Source organism: Astatotilapia calliptera, chromosome 17 (genome assembly GCF_900246225.1).
Source record: "Astatotilapia calliptera chromosome 17, fAstCal1.2, whole genome shotgun sequence".
In the NCBI taxonomy this organism is placed as follows: Eukaryota; Metazoa; Chordata; class Actinopteri; order Cichliformes; family Cichlidae; genus Astatotilapia; species Astatotilapia calliptera.
The window spans coordinates 38,238,454-38,258,564 of record NC_039318.1 but is presented as its reverse complement, the minus strand read 5'-3'; the positions used below and the strand labels follow the sequence as shown (position 1 = coordinate 38,258,564).

The following is a 20,111-nucleotide window of genomic DNA, read 5'->3' as shown; positions in this document are numbered from 1 at the left end:
CCTCGGAATATGGAAGCCCGTTTCCGCCACTAAATAAAAACAAAACAGCTAGTATCCATAACTCAAAATTTCGAGTTATTTTCTCAAAATCTTGAGTTAGCTCTGCCAATCAAAAATATACGTGAATGAGGTCGCCTTCTTGTTACCCGGAAGCATATGGAGCAGAGGAGCGCGCACTCAAAAACGGATCCCAACAAATTGGCGCTTTGGCGAGTACGTTTGCTGATAGTAACACCATGTGATTCCGCTAATAACACAAGGATTTCATCATTTGTGAAGCCAGGCTGAAAACACTCAGCAATCTGTGCAATCACGACTTGATGTAATACCGGTAGCTTAGCTGTAGCATTTGTAGCTGATGGCTTCAGCTTCCGGGTAACGAGGAAATGACGTCATTCACATAGATTACTGATTGGCAGCGCTAACTCGAAATTCCGAGTTACTTTTCTCAAAATTTTGAGTTAATAAATCGAAATTTCGAGAAAGTAACTCGAAATTTTGAGTTATGGATCCTTTTTTTTTTTAGTGGCGGAAACGGGCTTCCATATCGGAATGATTCCTGGGTTTCTTAAACTATTCTTGCTCCTCCCCCTTTAAGTAGCGTTTGTTCTTCTGATTGGCTGCCCCTCGCAAACACATTTGAGAAGAGTGACATCATACAAACTAAACTCTGAGATTGTTATTTAGAGCTATAGCCTTGTTTATTGAGAACATCACCCAATGAAATGATTAAAACGGACCCACGCCACAGGAAGTCCCCGTGTGGTTTGTATCCACCATCAAATACTGATTCTGTCCACGTGAGCACAAAGCGTCAGGAGTCGGGAGATGCAGAAGCATCAAACAGTATCATTTATTTCAGTTCACAGTGCATACATGGTGTGCAGTTGTACCAGGTTACTCATCAATAGCACATTAGACTGACCTCAGTTACTTAAGACAGTTGTTTCCTCTGCAGTGGGAACATGCAAGTGTGCACAGTATCGGGAAAATCAATAAATGCATTATCGAAGAGCTGATCGTCATCACGATTCCGAGACAGGGGGAGGGGGGAATATATATATATTTAATTGCCGACTGTAACATTCAGTGTAAAAGTCGTGACATCGTCATCTTTGTAAAGAAGAACCTGTGCATGAACCCACACTCAGTAAAAGATGCTACATAATCCACCACCTCCCACTCACTGCAAATACACGCTTTCAGGACAACCCGAGTCCCGTTTACAGAGTCAGACACGCTCGGGGTTCTTTGTTTTAGTGTAAAGCTTCTCAAATGATCTTCACAACAGCAGCTGGACACTCGAATATTCCCTCTCACCCCTCCGCCGTTAGATTTACAGTAGCTAGTTTTGTTTGTTACATTTTACATGAAATGTTACATTTCACTCCAACACGCGACGTAACATACGAGACCGGATGTTCGCGTCCACCATTCTGTTTGATGACGATGGAGGCGCGAAATACCGAAATGAAAGCAACAGAAAGCACAAGCAGCGCGTCCACGCGGCCACAGCCGTGTTTACTGTGTACGAGCAGGCGTCAGTACGTCCATCTGAATGTGAACGGCTACATGGGACATTTGTCCATATCTCTTTTTTCCTCCAAAAATAAAATCTAAAACATTCAAATATTAGATAGAATTTGTTTTTACAAGATACAACACCGATCATATATTATCCATGTAAAATATACTCAAGCCAGCAAAAATACGTCTATTCAGCTGAAAATAATTTTTTCATTATGAAATCAACTCCTCTGAGAATTGTTCTTTTTTTAAATACAGAATAAGCTCAGCACAAGTTTTTTATTTAAAAAAAAAGAGCACACACAACATAAGGAATCCGCTAACAACCAAAGGAAAAGTACCTCATTTACAAAAGGATAAAGTAACCCCGAGATCTTCTCTTAAACACGAGCGGGGAGATTCCCAGCGACCACCGCAGCAAAGAAACCCTAAAAACACTGAGTGGAACCAGCTGAGCGCAGCCGAAACCCAACGACCAACCAAAACAACGCGAGTTCGTGTCAGGTTCGTTTCTCAGGTCCGGGCGGTGGTCAGAAACACGCACAGCCCAGCTTCCTACAGCGTACCTGCGTAAGGCACAGCACACGGACCAGCTTTCTCTTTAAATGTGGTTGTTTATTCGTTCGGGGGCAGAAAGCAGTCCAATCGTGACTTTATACTCAAGTGAAATCGAATCACTCTCAGAGAAACTTTAGTATTTGGCATGTTTGCATAGTACAGAAGTATTTTCTTAATGTTTACAGAGCACAGAGGGCAGCACACAAACGCTTCTGGAGTCTGTTTTGGTTTTTTCCTCCGTTTTGGATTCGCTAACCGATTCTTGGGCTTTTAGAAGCACGCCAGTGATTTTATGAGCAAATCGTTAACGCAGAGCAGCACTCAGAAAGTGGAGAAATGGCTGCTATTAAACTGCCACACCGACTGGCGTCTGGCATAAATCATAAGAACAACGAACCATAAATGTAATATTCCCGAAAAGAAGAAGAAAAGCGCTCTGCTTCTCTCTGGGTTTGCGGTGACGCGGTGAATGACGGGAAGCCGCGAGGGCTGGACGCGGCGTTTCTCTCCACAGGAGAGTCTGTTACAGGAATGCTTCAGACTCTGTGCACATTACATCCATGTGGCTACTCTGAGAACTATATTGCTTCATTACAGTACAATCATCAACCGCTGCATTATAGTGCAGCGTGACTCCGACCCACGCACAGACCGTTATTCCCTCGTGTGAGAAAGGCGAAGAAAGACACGTCAGCAAATACTGTGAAAAGACCAAAAACCAGCCAAAGACTGAACACAGGAGTGTGATAGTGGCGAGACGCACAAAGCCTGATAGTTTTGGTCTTTTCAGGGGATTTGTTCATCGTAAAAATATAGAGCACCTCCTAGAAAGTTCACCTTTATTCACCCGCATAAAACGTCATGAAATCGGCAACAACTGGCCGTAATTTTAAGGTCAAAGTGAGAGTCGTGATGGGGGAGAAGCCTGGAGCAGGGATACTGGCTTTGACCTTTGACTGGGGTCTCTTCAGTGTGGAGAAAACAAAGTGTCCTGAGGAGATTTGGACATCACTGTGGACGCGACTGACAGCAGCTTAAAGCACATCATGTATCATTCATTATTCTATTAAATCGACAGTGATTCTGATTACAAAGTACCTGCTGTGGCATCTGTAGATTAAGACACCAGAGTTTAAAAAAGAAATCACATGTCCGTGTAAGGCAGACATGTCACGCAGCGTACGGCGAGTCAAAAGGCCCGCCTCACCTGCTTTTTTGCTAAAGACTTTAGTACCTGGTAGGAATCATCAGCTGTTAATCCACATGTGCAAATTCATCATGTGAAATGTTTGGAGCGACGCAGCGTCCCTTCTTACTCCTGACACGCTCCGGAGGCTTTTCCAAACTCCTCCGTCAGCCGCGACTTTATCGAAAATGCGTTTAGTGCATCGTTTGGGGTGAACATGTGAAAAATACTAGACGACACAAAACGTTATTAAAGATCATTAGAAAGAAATACTGAAAATCTCCGTCTGCTGAAGTAACTTTTGTTTGCAGTTGTACTTTTTTAAACAAGTCATGAACTGGTGAAGCAGGTTAAACGAGGATGGTAACAGTTCGGCTGTGGTCTGTGGTTTTGGATCACAGTTCACGAGACGCTGCACTTGCATCCGATTCCAGAGGAAAGAGCCGACGACGTTTAGTTGATTTGTTTTTTTCCAATCGCTATAAATCAGGTTTGAGTTTAAAATATGCAGACGGCTCATAGAGGGAGATCTCTGCGGCGCACCACGTCCTCTTCCTGCTCCTCACTCGGTGGCTTTTTGTTTGTGTTGGCAGGTTTGGACGTATGCTCGGAGCCGAGTGTCGAGATTAAAAACAAAGGGAAAAAGAATAGTTTTGTTGCAGATAGCTGCTAGTCGTAAAAGAAGAGTAAACCTGCTGCGTTTTACAGACTCAGGAGTCGTCTGCAGCTTTGCCCTGCACCTGGTGGTGACTGTTGTTAACTTGCGAGAGCTGCAGGCTGGTGTGGAGGACCGCGCCGAGGCAACACGTGGAGTCGATCTCCTCCAGGAGACCTTGATCCTGCGCCGCGGGGGCCCCCGAGCCTTTACCCTGACCCAAACACAGGCCGAGCCCGAGGAGCCCCTCTTTGGACATCTCCTTCTCCCAGGGGACCTGCACGGCTGAATGGCTGGTCCTCGACGGGCTCCCCATGCCCTCTTTGCTCTCCCGCCTCTGGAGGGCCTTCTGCTGGTACTGCCTCGTCGTCTCCTTGGACATGACCTTCCTCCTGAGCACGTAGGTCGAGGCAGTCTGGTTCTTGGCCTGCTGAGGCTCCGAGCCGCTTTGAGGGTCCGAGATGGTCCGCGCCCGCACCCCCGGTGCAGGAGAGCAGCTTGGGTCAGACGCGGATGCTGAGGAACTGTAGGTTTGTGCGAGAGTGGGGGACGACCGCAGAGGTGCGACTCGATGGGACAGCGTTGGCGAGTAAGAGAAACAATCTCCCGGTTTCCACGCTGTAGGCAGCGGGTCGGGGTCGGACTGATGAGGATTCGGCACTGAGACGTCGGCGCTCTGGGCTGGTGGGCTAGCAGCGGGCGCCGCAGGGACTGCTGCGGATTTTTTTGACATCTTCAGGCTGCTCTTGGTGGGCTGCCTGCGTGGGGACGGTGGAAGGTGTTTCCCGTGGACCACAGTGTCATCCTGACCCGTATTCCACCCGCCTTGATCGCCGCCTCCACTACAGCTGCTCTCATCTGCAGGTCTGGACTCGCTGCAGGGCGTGGGCTTGGTCTGGCAAACAAGAGGCAGGAGAGTCACCACATGTTCACCCTCGCTGTTATTCTTTATTGACTAATGCATATGATGACCTTTGACCTCAAGTCAGAATGAAGCCGTCTTTAGATATGTTGGATTTATTCACAACTTAGCAAATAAAAAGGTGAAAGCAGACGCAGAAAGCATTTCTATTTCCTGTAAAACGAGACTCGTCCTACTCTACATTTTCCTGCGTACCGGGGCTTTGTAGTCTAAATCATCCACGGACAAGAAGAAGTCCAGACTCTTGGCGGCACTGAGTCTTCCTTGGTCCATCGTCGTGGTCGTCAGAGAATCCAGGATTTCTTCCAGAAGGTTCATCTGGCCCGACTGAGAGGAGTCGATGTCCAGATCGAGGGAGTACGAGTCATCGCTGTCCTCGTTGTAGGACGGCACGTCGCCGCTGTCCTCTGAGGAGACCCTGCGTTTGGAGGAAAAAGAGCGAAACGTCCGATTACCCCTTCATCTGTCTGCACGCGCGTCCAAGAGATCATTTTTCACAAGATAACCACGTTTTTATGAGAGGGTCAAATGCAATATGCTGCTCAACATCATACAAATGACATCACAATTCCATCAACGTGCTCCTGCCCAGTGTGTCCACTAGGGGGCAGTGTCGCCATGAGGGAAAAAGAAAAAAGGAGGACAAAAGCACTTCTGCACATAACCAACTTTTGAATCCATCACCCCAAGTTGTCATATCTTGACATATCGATCCAAAACTGAAAATGGCTTCACTCACTTGCTTGCATTGTCCAGCTCCTCATCATCAAGCCCATAGCCCAGCTCTCGAGGGCCCATGCTCATGGGAGACTTGCTGAAGTTATGCTGTTAATGAGAATAAAAAGGCAGGAGGATGTAGTTAGAAAGAAAAAAATAACGAGATAAAACAATAAAAATGGACCCGAGGGGTTTGGGGGGGGTGTCTCAGCTTCTCAGTAAATAATACAAGACTGCTGATAAACACGAGTCCAGACAGAGTACGGCGTTCTGCTGAGCTTTTCATAAAAGTACGACTTGGGATTCGACAGAAAGAAGAAGAAAAAAAGAGTGCGTGTCTGGTGGGTCCCCATAAGACGGGACTAATAGCCTGTTTTAACGAGCCCGCGTCCTCAGGGTGGAGACTAAATTTGTCAAATTTGGGTCTGGGGATAAAAATCTTTAAGATCCCCTGCAGTGTTTTATCAAACTCAGCATTAAACATGAAGTAAAAGGTGCCGGAGAGTCAAGATACGGCCAGCTACACCAATAACTTGCATTATGGCACCAGTGCATTTGACACTGCAGCGTGGTGAATGATCTGAGCGCACTGCGGTCGTCTGACACGGTGGTTTAATAAGCCACCTGTGTACCGTGTTTAATGGGCGGGTTAGGGAAGAGACAGAAGCTTTACAGCGCAGGGGCAGGACTCTCCCCGTGGGAGCCCAAATCTGCCCCGGGCCACTTATTAACATGCCTTCCACTAAGATGCACATGTTCCTCTCACTGCGTTCATGTTCCCTGATGTTAACTCATCTCACGCTTTCTAATTCACACTCTTTACATTTTGCTCATTTAGCTTTCTTTAACAATATCTGTGTTGTCTTTAAGCGCCCGTGGGTGCAGTTACAGCACCGCCGCAGTGGGTTACAGCGATGTTTTCTCTGCTTTTTAATACCACTTTTAGGCTCCACCTCTCTGCACGTTTCTCTTTAAACTAACGTAAGCTGCGTTATCAAAGGCCGTCACCCAGAAAAAAAAGATGTTGTTCAGCCTCAAAAGTGATCAGAGTGTCGGGAAGGAACTCTGAGGATGATTGTGATCGTGCACCGTGACTCAAACGCCAGAACAAAGAGCGAGAGAGGAAGGTAAACGAGTGAAAACGGGAAGGAAGGAAATGTAGAGGTGAGGCAGGATTCCTCAAAGCCCCAAAGAATGATGGGAATGGTGTGCGAGTGTGTGTTTGAGGGGCGGGGGCAGTTTGGAGGGGGTCAGTATTGGAACGGTGAAGCAAGCCGGTCTTGATTAGCTGACGCGGTGCCAGCCAGACAGGCGGAATGTAACGTGTGGCTGCGCTGGCCTCATTTAGGGCCTGTGTGCACGCACGTGTGCACGCACGTGCGTGCACACACACACACGCATGCACACACACACACGCATGCACACTATTACAAAAAAAAAAAAAAAAAGAAACACAAAGAGTTAAAGTGCCATTTTCTCCATAAAAGTCAGCCGAGGAGATGTGTGCAGTAGCCACTTAAGCCTCTCAGCCATCGGGCTAAACACAAACACATGTGGTGGCACTGCTGATTGGCCGAGCCGCTCCCCTTCTATGGTAGCTTGGAGCTATAATGAAAGAGATTTCAGAGGGGCTCAGGCCTGGGATCCCTAAACAGCTTTTAATGGATTCCTGTGTCAGGGCAGTAAATCTGGGGCCAGGCCGGCACGCCAGCCAGCAAAGCACGCCAGCAGAGCGAGAGATGCACCTGTGAGACACTCGCGGAGCGTCGGCTTCGGACACAAAAATACTTTCTTAAACACTACAGACGCATGTTCTATATCCTTTATGAACGCAGCTCCTCTCTCTGCGTGTAGGTGTTTATTAAAGCGACCGGACACAGGTCACGACGCCCGGCCCTCTGATCTCGGTTACAGCTCTGTCTACACAACAGGAAGTACCGCAGGGAGCAGTAAATAGATGGGACGTCACTTCACGGCTTTATCAATTTGTCATTCCCTCTCTTCACTGTGACCCTCAGAGCAACAGGAAAGACCAAACTATTTACAACAACGAGGCGTTTCACAATAAAAGAGCAGGGGTCGCTTTATCACTTCTTCTTCTTCTTCTTCTTCTTCGTTTCTTTAACGGCCAGCATACTGAGTTCATTTAACCGCCGTCATAAATCAAAGTGTGCATTTGGTAGTTACTTGATTACCGGCTCTGCGGAGCTGTCACAACCAAGAGCAGCGGTTAAAATCGGAGCTCAGAAATGAGATTGGCTGCACGTCGATGTGAACAACAGCAAATAAAATATAAATACAGAGACATGCACGATGAGATATTCCTAACCAGTGCAAACAGGTCTGCTGTTACAGCTGCGACAGCTCTGTCACCGTCCCACATCGCCACAGGCCTGACAGGACAGAGGAGAGCACCGAGCAGGAGAACAGCACATTATCATACCGCTCCTTCATTAGCTTCTCGCTGTCGGCTAATGGGAAGCTGAAAGGCGAAAATGAAAAAGCGATTCTCGCTCCACGCCTCCCGTCTTTCATTTCCTTCCCTCCATCACTCGGCTGTCAGTGACAGATGTCACCGTTTCCATCTGTCGGGCTCTCCGTTCCTTCCTCCTCACCACGACAAGCAGAAGTCGCGAAAATAATAAAAACAGGTTATTTTAAAAAACTCTCGGGGGTTTGTCGAATTAAAAACAAGGATCGGCGGATTTTATGGACTTTTTAAATGCATTACTACTGGAACTGAACTGCAATTGTAAACATGGCGGCTATAAACAAGCTAAGATTACATCGAGCAAAGACACGTAAAGAAGAAAAACTCAGATTCGATTCATTTCTTCAGTCGGGGAAAAGGTCGCCACCGTGCTTCTGACAAGCTGTGTTTGGACAAAGTTGGTCTCTCCTCCGCTTTCCTTCCCTGCATGACCAGTTATACAGAACAACTCTCTGTGACAGGGCCAAACGCTAGTGGGCTTTAATAGCTGGTTGAACATTATACATTTCATATGGTATTTCAGAGCGGGCACTAATCTCACAGCTTGGCAGTGTATGTAAAGAGATTCCAGTAAATGCAAACAAACCTCGGGGAGAAGCAAAGCCTTTGCAGAAGTACGGCCAAGTGTCTGCCTGTTTAAGAGCCGCTCACTCGAAAAAGGGAGAGGAGAAAAAAAGCGGCGTTTGAGGAGCGATCCACTGCTCCTCTGTCCAACTGGCTGTTGCTGAAAGCTTCCTTTTCACTCAAACCAGGAGCCGTATAAAAGAAGACGAAATGTGCATTATGCTCATTCTGTCAAACCGAACACCTCAGGTTAAAAAAAGAAAAATCACCAGGTGTCCTTCAGTGGGTGCGATGCAGTACTTTGAAGCTTCCAGGAGATGGCACTTTGGTTTCAGCCAGGAAGCCGGCGGGTCTCTGAAGACCTTAGAAACTAAGTGGAGAGGAGACTGCACATGCATGCAGATACCAGGGAAGCACACAGAGCAACTGTACGCTAACACATCCAAACTGCTGCTACTAATGCGCAGCGTTAATCTTATGATGAGTATAACAAACCTATTCTCCACTCAGAGTCACATTTAAAATTTAGATTATTGAGCTGTGACACTTTCAGATCCAACCACTTTACCCAGACGGGTCTGTGTGCTGTCCCCGTTAAAGCATCTTCATTTACACAGAACATAAAGGTAATAATGTCTTTAAAACACATATCAGTAAAAACACGTTTGATCTCGGAGACAAATGACAGCCTTTCATCGTCGCACGCACACACTCAAGTATCCTGCAGACTTTGTTCCTGTTTTACATCTGTGCTAGCTTCCTGTTTCCCTTCAACTCTGAGCTGGCACTTCTCCTGCTTCACCAGGTGAAGAGTCCACAGCCCGGGGGCTGAGCCCGGCCACAAGCCTGCTGGCTGTCATTGCCCATAACGCTGTCCCGACCTCTGCTCTCCTCTGCACGCCTAACAGCTGTCATTCAGTTGCCTCCAACCTGAGGCGAACTGATAAATGCATGTTTGTGCACAGCACTCAGATACAGCCTCACATACTAAAGGGATGAGGTACAGACATAGTTTCTATTCACAGATGTTTGGAGCACAGTGCCACATGAAGCACACACACACACACACACACACACACACACACACACACACACACACACACACACACACACACACACACACACACACACACACACTCACACTCACACTCACACTCACACACACACACTCTAAGCTAAATCTTGAGCAGAAACTGGTGCTCACAGGAAACCATACAGGAGCCAGAACAATGGCTGTTTGTTGCCCCGTTCAGCCTCGTTCCTGTCAAACGAAAGGATTACTCCCACATTCTTAATCAACACGCTCACCAAACACTACAAATCACCCACATTGGCGGAAGCAGCTGAAATATGAATGCATATGACAGCAGCACTTCCTCTCTGGTACATGTGTTGGCTGATCAAATAGAAAAGGAATTTGGTAACTATGATTATTTCGCTATGATTAATTAAAGGAGCTTCTGCGGGATCATTCGTTTCATTTCAAGGACACACAGAGATGTGTGCAAAGAAAAAGATTTGTTTAAAAAAAGCAACATTTTTCTTCCACGTTGGCGTTTGCAGCGTCTCTGCAGCTGACGTGTTTCAGGTGGACGGCGCTCCGACGGTCACTCGGTTAAACGTACGGTGGAGGCGTCGCTGATGGGTTTAGTGCACGCAGCACAAAATGCTTTAATAACAAATTAGCTGGTAATATTACCTTTATTAGACGTGTAACAGCAGTGTATTCTCTCCTGGCTCAGCGACGCACTGACTCCACTTGTTGGTCAATTAAGTGCAGAAATTAAGGAAAAGGTGCAGAAAATCTCTCAAAATAATAAAAAACAGACGCTCATGTTTCATGATGTGTTTACTGGATTGTTTTTAAAGCAAAAGTCTTTGCCAGTTTAATAAGTACACTTAAAATAAGTCTGCATGAACACACACATTCATGACGGTGTTACTTTCTACATTTTCACTGTAGGTTTTTATCGCCTTGCACTGAAAGCTATTTTTATTCATCGTTTTACCCTCATTGATCTTAAAAGTGCACAAATATTTACAAGGATTTTTTTGCACTGTTGAGACAAATGTTTGCTGTGTGGTTAGAGACACGACAAAAAACCCCTAAAGATTAAAAAACTTTTAACGATGAGCGCGGGCCAAACGTGCGGGCGCGAGCGAGGGAGGCGGATCAAGGTGCTTCTTTTCCACTTTACTTAACCTTTATTTAACTGGGTTAGTCCCACTGAGATCAATTTCTCGTGCGAGGAACACCTGGTCAAGACGTTTGTGGGCAGAACAACAGCACGAACATTTCATAGAAAGCTGAAGAAAATAATTTAAAAAAGAGACGAGTGAGACACGGCGAGCGCGAGAACAACGGTGACGCTCGTCTTCAGATCAAATGTAAATGTGCTGCACTAAGCGGTTCAAAGTATAGAAATTACTGACGTAGAGAAAAAACTGCAGACTATTTGTTCAAAATACAATAAAATATTGAGGCCTGTACCTGCAGCCGAGGATTTATGTGCATGAATATTAATTAATATCCATTTCATCAATTAAACCAAGTAGTGTTTGCAAGTGCTTTTGATTTGTGTGAATTGGTTAATATGCAAATAGAGAAAATCAATATTATGAGAGCAAAGAACGGGAGCATCATCGGGAAGAGAAACTGATGGACTACATCTAAACACAAACACACAAAGCGGCGCTGTGGGACACGCCGTCCTGTGTCCTGCGTGTCCCTCCTCCAGCGGTCTCCAGGGACCCGTTACTGTGGCAATGAGCGGGCCTCGGCGGTACGAGCGGGGCTGTATATCCTGAATAAAAAAAGTGTGTGCGTGCATGTTTGTGGGGGTGCACGCGCATGCCGGCTGGGGGGCGGGAGGTGTCCGAGGAGGCCTTTAGAAAAGCCCTAATTGCCGTTCCTCTCTTCTCCCCGGCCGTCACACCTTCCTCTGCGCTAAGACTTTCCAGCCTCATCACACACACAGGAAATACAACACTAATTAGAGACAGCACAACCTCTCCTAATCACACTCTTACACGACTGTGACCAAAATGTCAGAATGTGCACGCAGGCGTGTTTGTGTGTGTGTGTGCGTCTTTAAAGCTGGGAACTGGGAGTCCATATATTCATTTAGCAATAAGAGGTGGAAAAGCTCCAGCCTGGACCAGCCGAGCACAGACGCGAGGCAGGAGCAGAAGCAGCATCCTCGAGGCTGTGTGCATTTGTTTAGCACAGATGTGTGCGACTCCAACGGCGCGATGCTAAATCTACACATTTTCATTTACACCGCGCTGCAGCGTCTAATAGTTAAACTACAGAGTATTTTCTCCTCGCATATTTATTGATGAATGTGTGTTTTGTGCGTGTGCACGCTCTGCACACAACAAAGAACAAAAAAAAAGTGCTAGCACTTATGGTGCACAAGCAAATTCTTCAGAGGAAACGCTGACCAGCAGATGAGCTGATTCGACTGTCCGTGCTGTTCAGAGGAAAACACTGAATGTACAACACGAGCGCATTGAACGAGGAAAAAATGCTTATCGTTACATTTGGCACCCTGACAAACTACTGTACTTCTGAGAGATGCTACAAGAGAGACAGAGAGCTGGGGGAGAACGAGGGAGGGAGGGGAGTCAGAGAGATGTGGGGGGGAGGGAGTGGACTGAAAAGAGTTCAGAGGAAAAACACTGAATCCATTCTGGTCAAGTGAAAGTGAGCTCTGCTGTAATCAGTCAGTGTAAATGTAGTTAACTCATTTACTGATGTGTGTGTGTCATACCCGTCTCATCTTCTGCAGTCTCCTTGGAGACAGGCTCTTGGTACTGGTTGGAGATCCTGGATAGACCACGATCCCCTCCTCTTCATCGTCCTGACAAAGAAGATGAATTTCGGTTACAAAACAGGCGTAAATATCGACGTCCATACAAAAGAGCAATGAATGCAACGAAGCCGTCTGATGCCGCCTCACAGTAACGTTACGTTAAAGGTTAAACGATCAGTCTCTGGCTGGTTTTCGACAAATCCACGTGGCTTTACCTGGTTTCCTCTGCGTGACACAGTTTCAACTATACGTGGACGCTTTGTGATGCAGAAAATACTCAATGCACCAAATTAGTCGGAGAAAAAAGAATCACGAGCAAATACACGTAACTGCTATTAAAACTGATGAAAGTCTGGTTGTTCTTCAGTCTCAGAGCCAAAAACAAACTTTTCACTTCTACGAGACATTTTTCAGCACGAGACAGATGGATGCCTTTCGCTTGAAACATTTCCCTCTGAGTTACGACAACAACAACCACGGTAACCACCTCTGACGCATCGACATGCTCGTGGTTTTAGGGCCCCCGCTTGGGGTCGTGCAGCTGGCAGCAAAAGAAATCCGGTGCAGTTTGAATCGCATCATAAATTAATTTCTCTAAAAAGGAAACGTGTTTAAGCGGAGAATCAAACACTTTCCGCACCTCTGTTTGCCGCCGCTGCGCCCTCCCCTCCTGCTCATCATCAGCACCCTGAGCCTCTCGGTTTCCCACTGACAGATCAAACTGCTATTGCCTTATCAAATCCATCAGGCTTATGGAAACATACACCTCGTTACATTAGCTTTGAGGAAATCACAGGCTCGCTGATGAAATATGCAGACAATAAAGAGAGAAAGAAGGGGCTGCGGCTCGGATGACATGACAGGCCATAGCCAGAGGGGCGCTGGTTAAAAATGTACAGCCCTGAACAAAGCGCTAAGCAGGCTTCAACAGTCATTAAAAGGCCCCTACGTCAGAATCACACACTCCATGTAAAGCAGCTTTCCTGTCTGTTTCTATGAGGGAGGCATGTATCCATCCGAGGGCCTCCCAACAAAATGATGTGTGCGCGGGTGTGTTTGCACGCCCCCGACAGCGTGCGAAGGTCCGGTGCAGCTCACCCTTGCTTTCAGTATGCCCCTAAAGTCCCGGATACCCTTCTTAGCATGAACCTTGGCCTAGGAGGGAAACACACACACAGTAAGACACAGATTACACACAAAACATGTTGCATTAACATTCTGTTCTGGTTTCATGTAACATCAAGAAATACTTTGATCCCCGTGGCAAAAAAACATGCAGACAAGAGGCGGGATGAGAGAGCCTCGCACATCCAGGCGGGGCACCCCGGCCACCCTACCGTACGCCACATAACAACACGCTCATCTAATATCTACTAGCTGTGAACAATTCTCCTGATTGTTGGCGACTCGTCGGCCAAGTTTGAAAAAGTTCATTTGAAAACCTTTAAAAACATCTTTAAAACCTCTTTTTCTTCCAGGTTTGAATCCTTGTTGTGCACGAATGCAAAGCAACACTTTACCTTTGACACGGCTGTGTTGAAGAGCGCTCCTCCTCTCTGTAACACACGGAAACAGTCAGTCAGGGACGGGCGCTTGGGGCAAACGCACAAACATTCAAAAGAACATTTGAATCAATTACTGCTACAGCCGCAGAGATGCGGCTTTATCGACTTTCGCTGCAATCAGTCTGGCGACAAATGAGTTCCGGCTCACGTTAAACCACACCGGGCGATCGCACCGATTGATCGGCTCCTATGTCACTCGCCACACGTTGGCCGCAGCACGACTTACAGCGCACACCTTAGCTACAATCTACAAAACAACACAGCTGCTAACAGCGACGCATAAACACCAAACAGTATCAGCGAGCAGCGATAGACGACGTGGTTTTATTTAGAAGCAGCCTAAAACAGCGATAGAAAGGATGGTATGTGATTGATTCGTACTTTGAGTTCTGCACACTGACATTATGGCACCCAGCATCTCTCGCCGCCTTTCTTCTTTGTCTCTCCGATTTGCTGCTTTTTTCCTTTGGCGTCTCAACTCTTTTCTCTCTGCTGGGTCTTTAGTGTAAGCACAAAGCGTCGGCTAAACGGCTAAACAGAGTAAATGGCAGGCAGCGTTTCAGAAGTTGGCAGAGGGAGAGGAGAAGAGGGGCCGAGGTGAAGGCCCCTCTTATAGATCCCTGTCAGTCAGGAAATATGAACTTTAACAAACCTTTGAAGAGCACTCTAGAGGACTAATTCAGCCTTAGCTGACGGCTTTGGGGGGGTGAGTGAGAGAGGGAGAGGCCAAGGTTGTGGTGAGGTGGGGTGGGGGGGGGGGGGGGCTGTGACAGAAATGAGAGAGCGAGACAGACGGATAAGAGAAGAGGAGGAAATGGCCAGAGAGAGATGAAGGCGGGAGAGACGCGTGTTCTCGGCGTGGTTCAGCGGAGTAACGCCCGTGTTTGCTGCCAGATCAACACGTCATGTCGGAGGACGTCTTGTCACGTCAAATCGCTTCCGTCTCCCTCCCCGTCCGTCTCCGCTGTCCTGCTGCACGCGCCGCTTCACACGCACCCAACTGCACTCGAGCTCGATCTGCGCGTTCAGGCGGCGCCTTCATTCCAAAGGCAACGGCGAGGCTTCAAACGCCAAGTCGCGCCTGTCATGCTTTCAATTAAGTATAACTCGGGAATAATATATATAAAAATAAAAGCACTGGGAAAGGTATAGATGTAGATACAGCATGTACGGTAAATACCTTTACGGTGTGCATCCACTGCTGGTAAGACCGAGAATTACCTGACAGGACGTATAAAACAGGACATGTGATTAATCGTTCAGGGTTCAAAAGAAGCCCCATACTGGCTGCTGGAAATGCAGCCACAGTGAAACATCGTTATGTAAAATAATCGACTGTTTTGTTTGTTACTTTGATCATGCAAACAATAAACAGCAACATTTAGCAAAGAGAAAAAAATACTACACAAAATAAAGTTAATATCACATCATGACATTTTCTAGAGACTTTCACTTAATTTCAACATTTTCATGTCTTTATAGTTCAAGAAGATCATATTTTTAACTCTTTTTGAACCGTTTTCTGTTGGACGTTGCTTCAGCTTCACTCCATGCACACAAACACTGAAGCTTTTTCTTGCAGTACGGACCTTCACTTACAAAAACCCCTTCAATTATAACTTCTTTAAGAACAAACATACTCTGAATATTTCCTGGCAGTTCCTTATTTTTTGCTTTGAATAGAATTTGTGCTGTTTGGAATTTCACTAGATCGGCACATTTCAATATTTCAGACTGCAGTAACCTGTAACCTGCAGCGTGGATGATTCAAACTGCGTTTTTTGAAGAGTACAAAGTGAATGTAATGTAGTTTTACAGTTGTGGCCCCAGACCTCTGCACAGTAGCTTAAGTAAGGTGAAACCAGTGAACAGTAGAACATGAAGGCATGTTCTGTCTAATACCTGCTTTGCCTTGTTTAGTGTTGAGTTGAAGAATTTGGGGCCCAAACTGACCCTTGGGGTACATCACAAGCAATGTGCACATAGGGAGCATTTAATTTCACAAACTGCTTCCTGTCAGTTAAATAACTCTGGACTCAATCTAGAGCGACCCCTCTGACACCGTAATGTTCCAGGTTTCTTATTAATATATCCTGATCTATAGAGTCAAATGCCTTTGTCAAGTCTATGGAGATTTTCTATAGTTCTCAGAATCTCCTATCAGACCACAGTGTGGTCGGGGTCAGAGTTCACACTGAAAAGCTTAAAAGCACGACGGCAGCAACATCTGGATGGCACCGCTTCTTTTCTTTACCGTCTAAAATCTGTGTTGCTGCGATTATATGATCAAATTTGTCCTGCGAGGCTTTGTTTTAACAGGAAACAATAAGCTCTTTGGTTTGCACTCTGCTAGGTTCACACGTGCGTTTTATTATCGGCCCGAGAACAAACAACACTCAGGATGCGTGTGAAACTTTAAACCTGAGAACAGCAAAGAGCAACTGCAAGTCATGACATCAGTGTCACTTATATAATAATCAGTGCATTAACATCGACATGGTTGCAGCTGCGATATCTTACAGCAGGCCTCAAACACTGAGTGAACATAATTTATCAGCATTTCAGTTTTTTTAAAAAGGCTTCTAATTATTTTCAGTTTAGCGGCCTCACCTCGTTCTGTTCGCTGACACTTCCTGTGTGTTGCATTAAAATATGGCAAATAAAAATAACGCAGCTAATTGACAGACAAGTCCAGCAGTACTCACTTCCACAGAAGCCCCCCTCTGTGATCTCTTCTTCAAACACGTCAGTGAAGCCACGGCCTGCGTTCAATTTGGCCAGCCGTCCGTCGATGAACTGCAACCATAAATTTAAACATGCTTATTAAAGAAGGGAGCCGGGGGAGGGGGGATGTGAACACACTCACACAGATACAAACACTCCAGCAGCCACAGAGGGGTGTTATTAATCCTACCTGACGGAAACTACATCCCAAGATTAGTTGGGCTGCAGGTAATAGGGATTTGGTAATGCGGAGCAGGTGAGGGATTAGAGCAGCAGACGACATGCTACACTCTGTCTGAGACACGAGGAAGTTTCATTTCCTCCCTTTGTAACGTGGCGAGCAGAAAAACTCGCACTCGTAAATATGGACTTAACAGCTAGACAGCGACACGTTTCACGAGCGCAGTCGCAGGCGCGCGTAAATATGTTACGCAACCACAAGCGCAACACAAACGTTTGCAAACACAAAGTAAACATTTAAGATGAACAGAATAAACAAACAGCATTCTTTAAAAAGCATGAAAGTAAACGGAGTCGCCCAGACTGAGGCTGCAACTTAAAAAAGCAGAGATGAGACGGGAAACTGAATTTTACGTGTAACAGCTACAAAGACATCAAAGGTTTTGTTCCTTAATATTTTGGCCTAACATAAGATTTGTGGTGTGCCAAGCAGTGCAGATTCTTATTAGTTCAATGTTTTATGGCTCCGTGTTTGGGGTTTTTTTAGGGGAAAGAAACTACAAATTACATTTCTAAAATATTGAACATGAAGAAAATCATTATAGGAACATTGATCACACACACACACACACGGTGTTCTGTTAACTTCATCCAACCAAACTGACCACAGGTTGGCGTTAGCTTCTAGTCCCAAAGCTTATTTTATGATCGAACCTCTATTGTGACATCATCGGGTTAAACTTGGCAAGTCTGTGGATGTTAACAAAAAGGAACAAAATACACACACACACACACACACACACACACACACACACGCACGCACGCGCGCACGCGCGCACACACACACACACACACACACACACACACACACACACACTGCAGTTTTAACAAGTCTGCTAAGAGTCGTTAAAACTGTGTGAAAATGCAGAAAAGACAACTTTGCACAGGTTTGATTTTCTTATCTCAAACTTAGATGTTTACATTTTAAACTTGTTGTGTGGAGGTTGGAGGGAAAAGTAACAATGTGCCATTGTGCTTATTTAAATAAATAAATGCATATAATGATATGCAAACATATATATCTGCATCTGCATTTAAAGCAGGAATTTTCACTAATTATTACCATTAATTAGTGATCAACACCTACTACCTTTCAAACAATGTTTAAGGATTTTAATAACATACGAGCACAGAGGCAACATGCTGCCATTTGATTTCCAAGCGGTCCCGTTTCCACCCCTGAAAGTGTGGCCAAAGTATAACAGCAGCAGAGGCTGTTCTTGGGTGCATGTCTTCAGGGACAGCCTGCTAACTAGCGGCCGACACGTCGACCCGCGCCCACGGTCAGAAGAGCTGGAAACTCATCATTAGATCATTTTAATGAGAGGTGAGCGCGCCGCCTCCAACCGGTGCTCTGCTTCATGGCTGGCCCAATTAGCGCAGATAATCAACCCAAATCATCACCCAGCCAGAGCCTCCGCTTACACTCCCCACCCCACCCCCAGCCATATTACCTGCCTCATTGTGGGCCTTAATTAGACATTACTCATCAATGGCAGCCTGTGATCAACACACTCTCGCACACATACAAACCAGCACTTCAAATAAATAAATTAAAAACAAAAAACAGTCATTCTGGTGTTCAAGCGCATGAGCATGTCCATAAACACAAGAACGAAGACACAACAGACCCTTTTCATACCGCCTTAAATAAGGGTGGTGGGGGATGGTTAAGGTTACAGATATAACCAAGGTTCTCTGATTAGCATGTCTCACTCTTGGAACCGCCCATTAAAGGAGCTCGACACCAGGACGGGTGCTGTGCCAACTTATACAACCTGATGGTGGTGGTGGGGGGGAGCTAGCTTCTGCTACTATAAGCCATGACAAATAACTGGCCACCTGATCCAGAACTATCCTGCCATCTGTGGTCTGGCTTTGGGTCCTTGGACTACAGGTTTCTGGGACCTCTGGACAAACAGGGGAGGAGGCAGAGCCCAGGACATCCCCACCTGTGTGCATCACTGGGACTAAAGCAGGCGAGAGCTGAGGCTTCTTTGGAAAGTAGAGTTTCAGTACCTCATCAACACTGTGCTTCTCCTCACCGCTCTCTTTGCATGGAGGTGTTGGGCGAAGAGTAAAGGAGGTCCTTTACTAATAGAATAGGATGCTGCGTTCTCTCCTGAAGATCCAGGACTTACGCCCAAGTAGCCTGTACGACCACTACTGTACGCAGGAAACATGTTATAATACAGCGATCAAGAATAAAGGGAGGACTGTAGATGATGATGTGGCTTCACCATCTGCCTCCATAATCTGGTCTAATAAAACGTTTGAACGTTGTTTGAACTGAGCGACTTCTGCTAGAGATGGCACGATACCACTTTTTTATGCCCGATACCGATATCATGAATTTGGATATCTGCCGATACTGATATGAATCCGATATAATGTGTTTTTTAATCAATAAAACTGTTTTTTTAATATCTTGCTGCTTTTTGTATAAGTTCATACTCAAGTTAAAAAAAACAAAAAAAACACTAAAGCTACTCTGTTACACCTGTATGCAAAAAATACAACAAAATATTTCATAGTTCAGCAAAACTGATCAATCTAATAAACTTAAACCTGCTCCATCCTCCCTATTCTGGTATTTTAAAGAGTAAGCAACCTAATCAATAGGGCTCTAAAACTCCCAGCAAAAAAAATAAAAAAATAAAAATAGGGAACCACCCCCCACGCTCCACCTCATGACGCTTAATCGACGTAATCAACTTTAATTTGATGCAGGTTGGAAAAAAAAGTGCTCAGAAATAAATTATTTTTCAAGAATAATTAAATAGATTCAACATCTTTCTTCTACAGAACTGCACAGATGGAAAAAGTACTATAGCTTACTAGGGTATATATTAGACTTAACAGTTACTATATACAGTAATTGACTTCTATTCATTTTACATCAAATTAAAACTTTGGGTGTCAGATAATTATTTATTAAAAGCTCGACATTTTCAATGAGAATAAGAAAGAAAAGTATGTCTTTGTGCCCCCTTTTCCCTGTTAATGCCCTATCGGCCCCCCTGGCTAAACTTTGCTAGATCCGCCCCTGCACAGTTACCAGCGTCAGCTACGTAGAAAAAGATCCTGGTGTAGAAAGTAATATTAAATAAATTCTAACAACAGCTGATCAAGCTTAAACGTGCTGCT

The 20,111-nt window shown here is 45.6% G+C and overlaps 1 protein-coding gene across 2 annotated transcripts in view; it reads right to left on the bottom strand.

Moving 5' to 3' along the window:
• Window positions 1-829: 829 nt before the first annotated feature.
• Window positions 830-20,111, bottom strand: part of dennd1b (DENN/MADD domain containing 1B) — a 92,766-nt gene continuing 73,484 nt past the window's right edge. For both annotated transcript variants that reach the window (XM_026147432.1, XM_026147433.1), the window contains 8 exons: window positions 16,706-16,796; window positions 15,181-15,221; window positions 13,956-13,991; window positions 13,534-13,590; window positions 12,394-12,483; window positions 5,588-5,673; window positions 5,044-5,266; window positions 830-4,821 (listed from right to left, as the gene is read on the bottom strand). In XM_026147432.1, coding sequence (XP_026003217.1) covers window positions 3,982-4,821; window positions 5,044-5,266; window positions 5,588-5,673; window positions 12,394-12,483; window positions 13,534-13,590; window positions 13,956-13,991; window positions 15,181-15,221; window positions 16,706-16,796 — 1,464 coding nt within the window. In that variant the 3' untranslated portion in view covers window positions 830-3,981. The remainder of the gene's footprint in view (window positions 4,822-5,043; window positions 5,267-5,587; window positions 5,674-12,393; window positions 12,484-13,533; window positions 13,591-13,955; window positions 13,992-15,180; window positions 15,222-16,705; window positions 16,797-20,111) is intronic.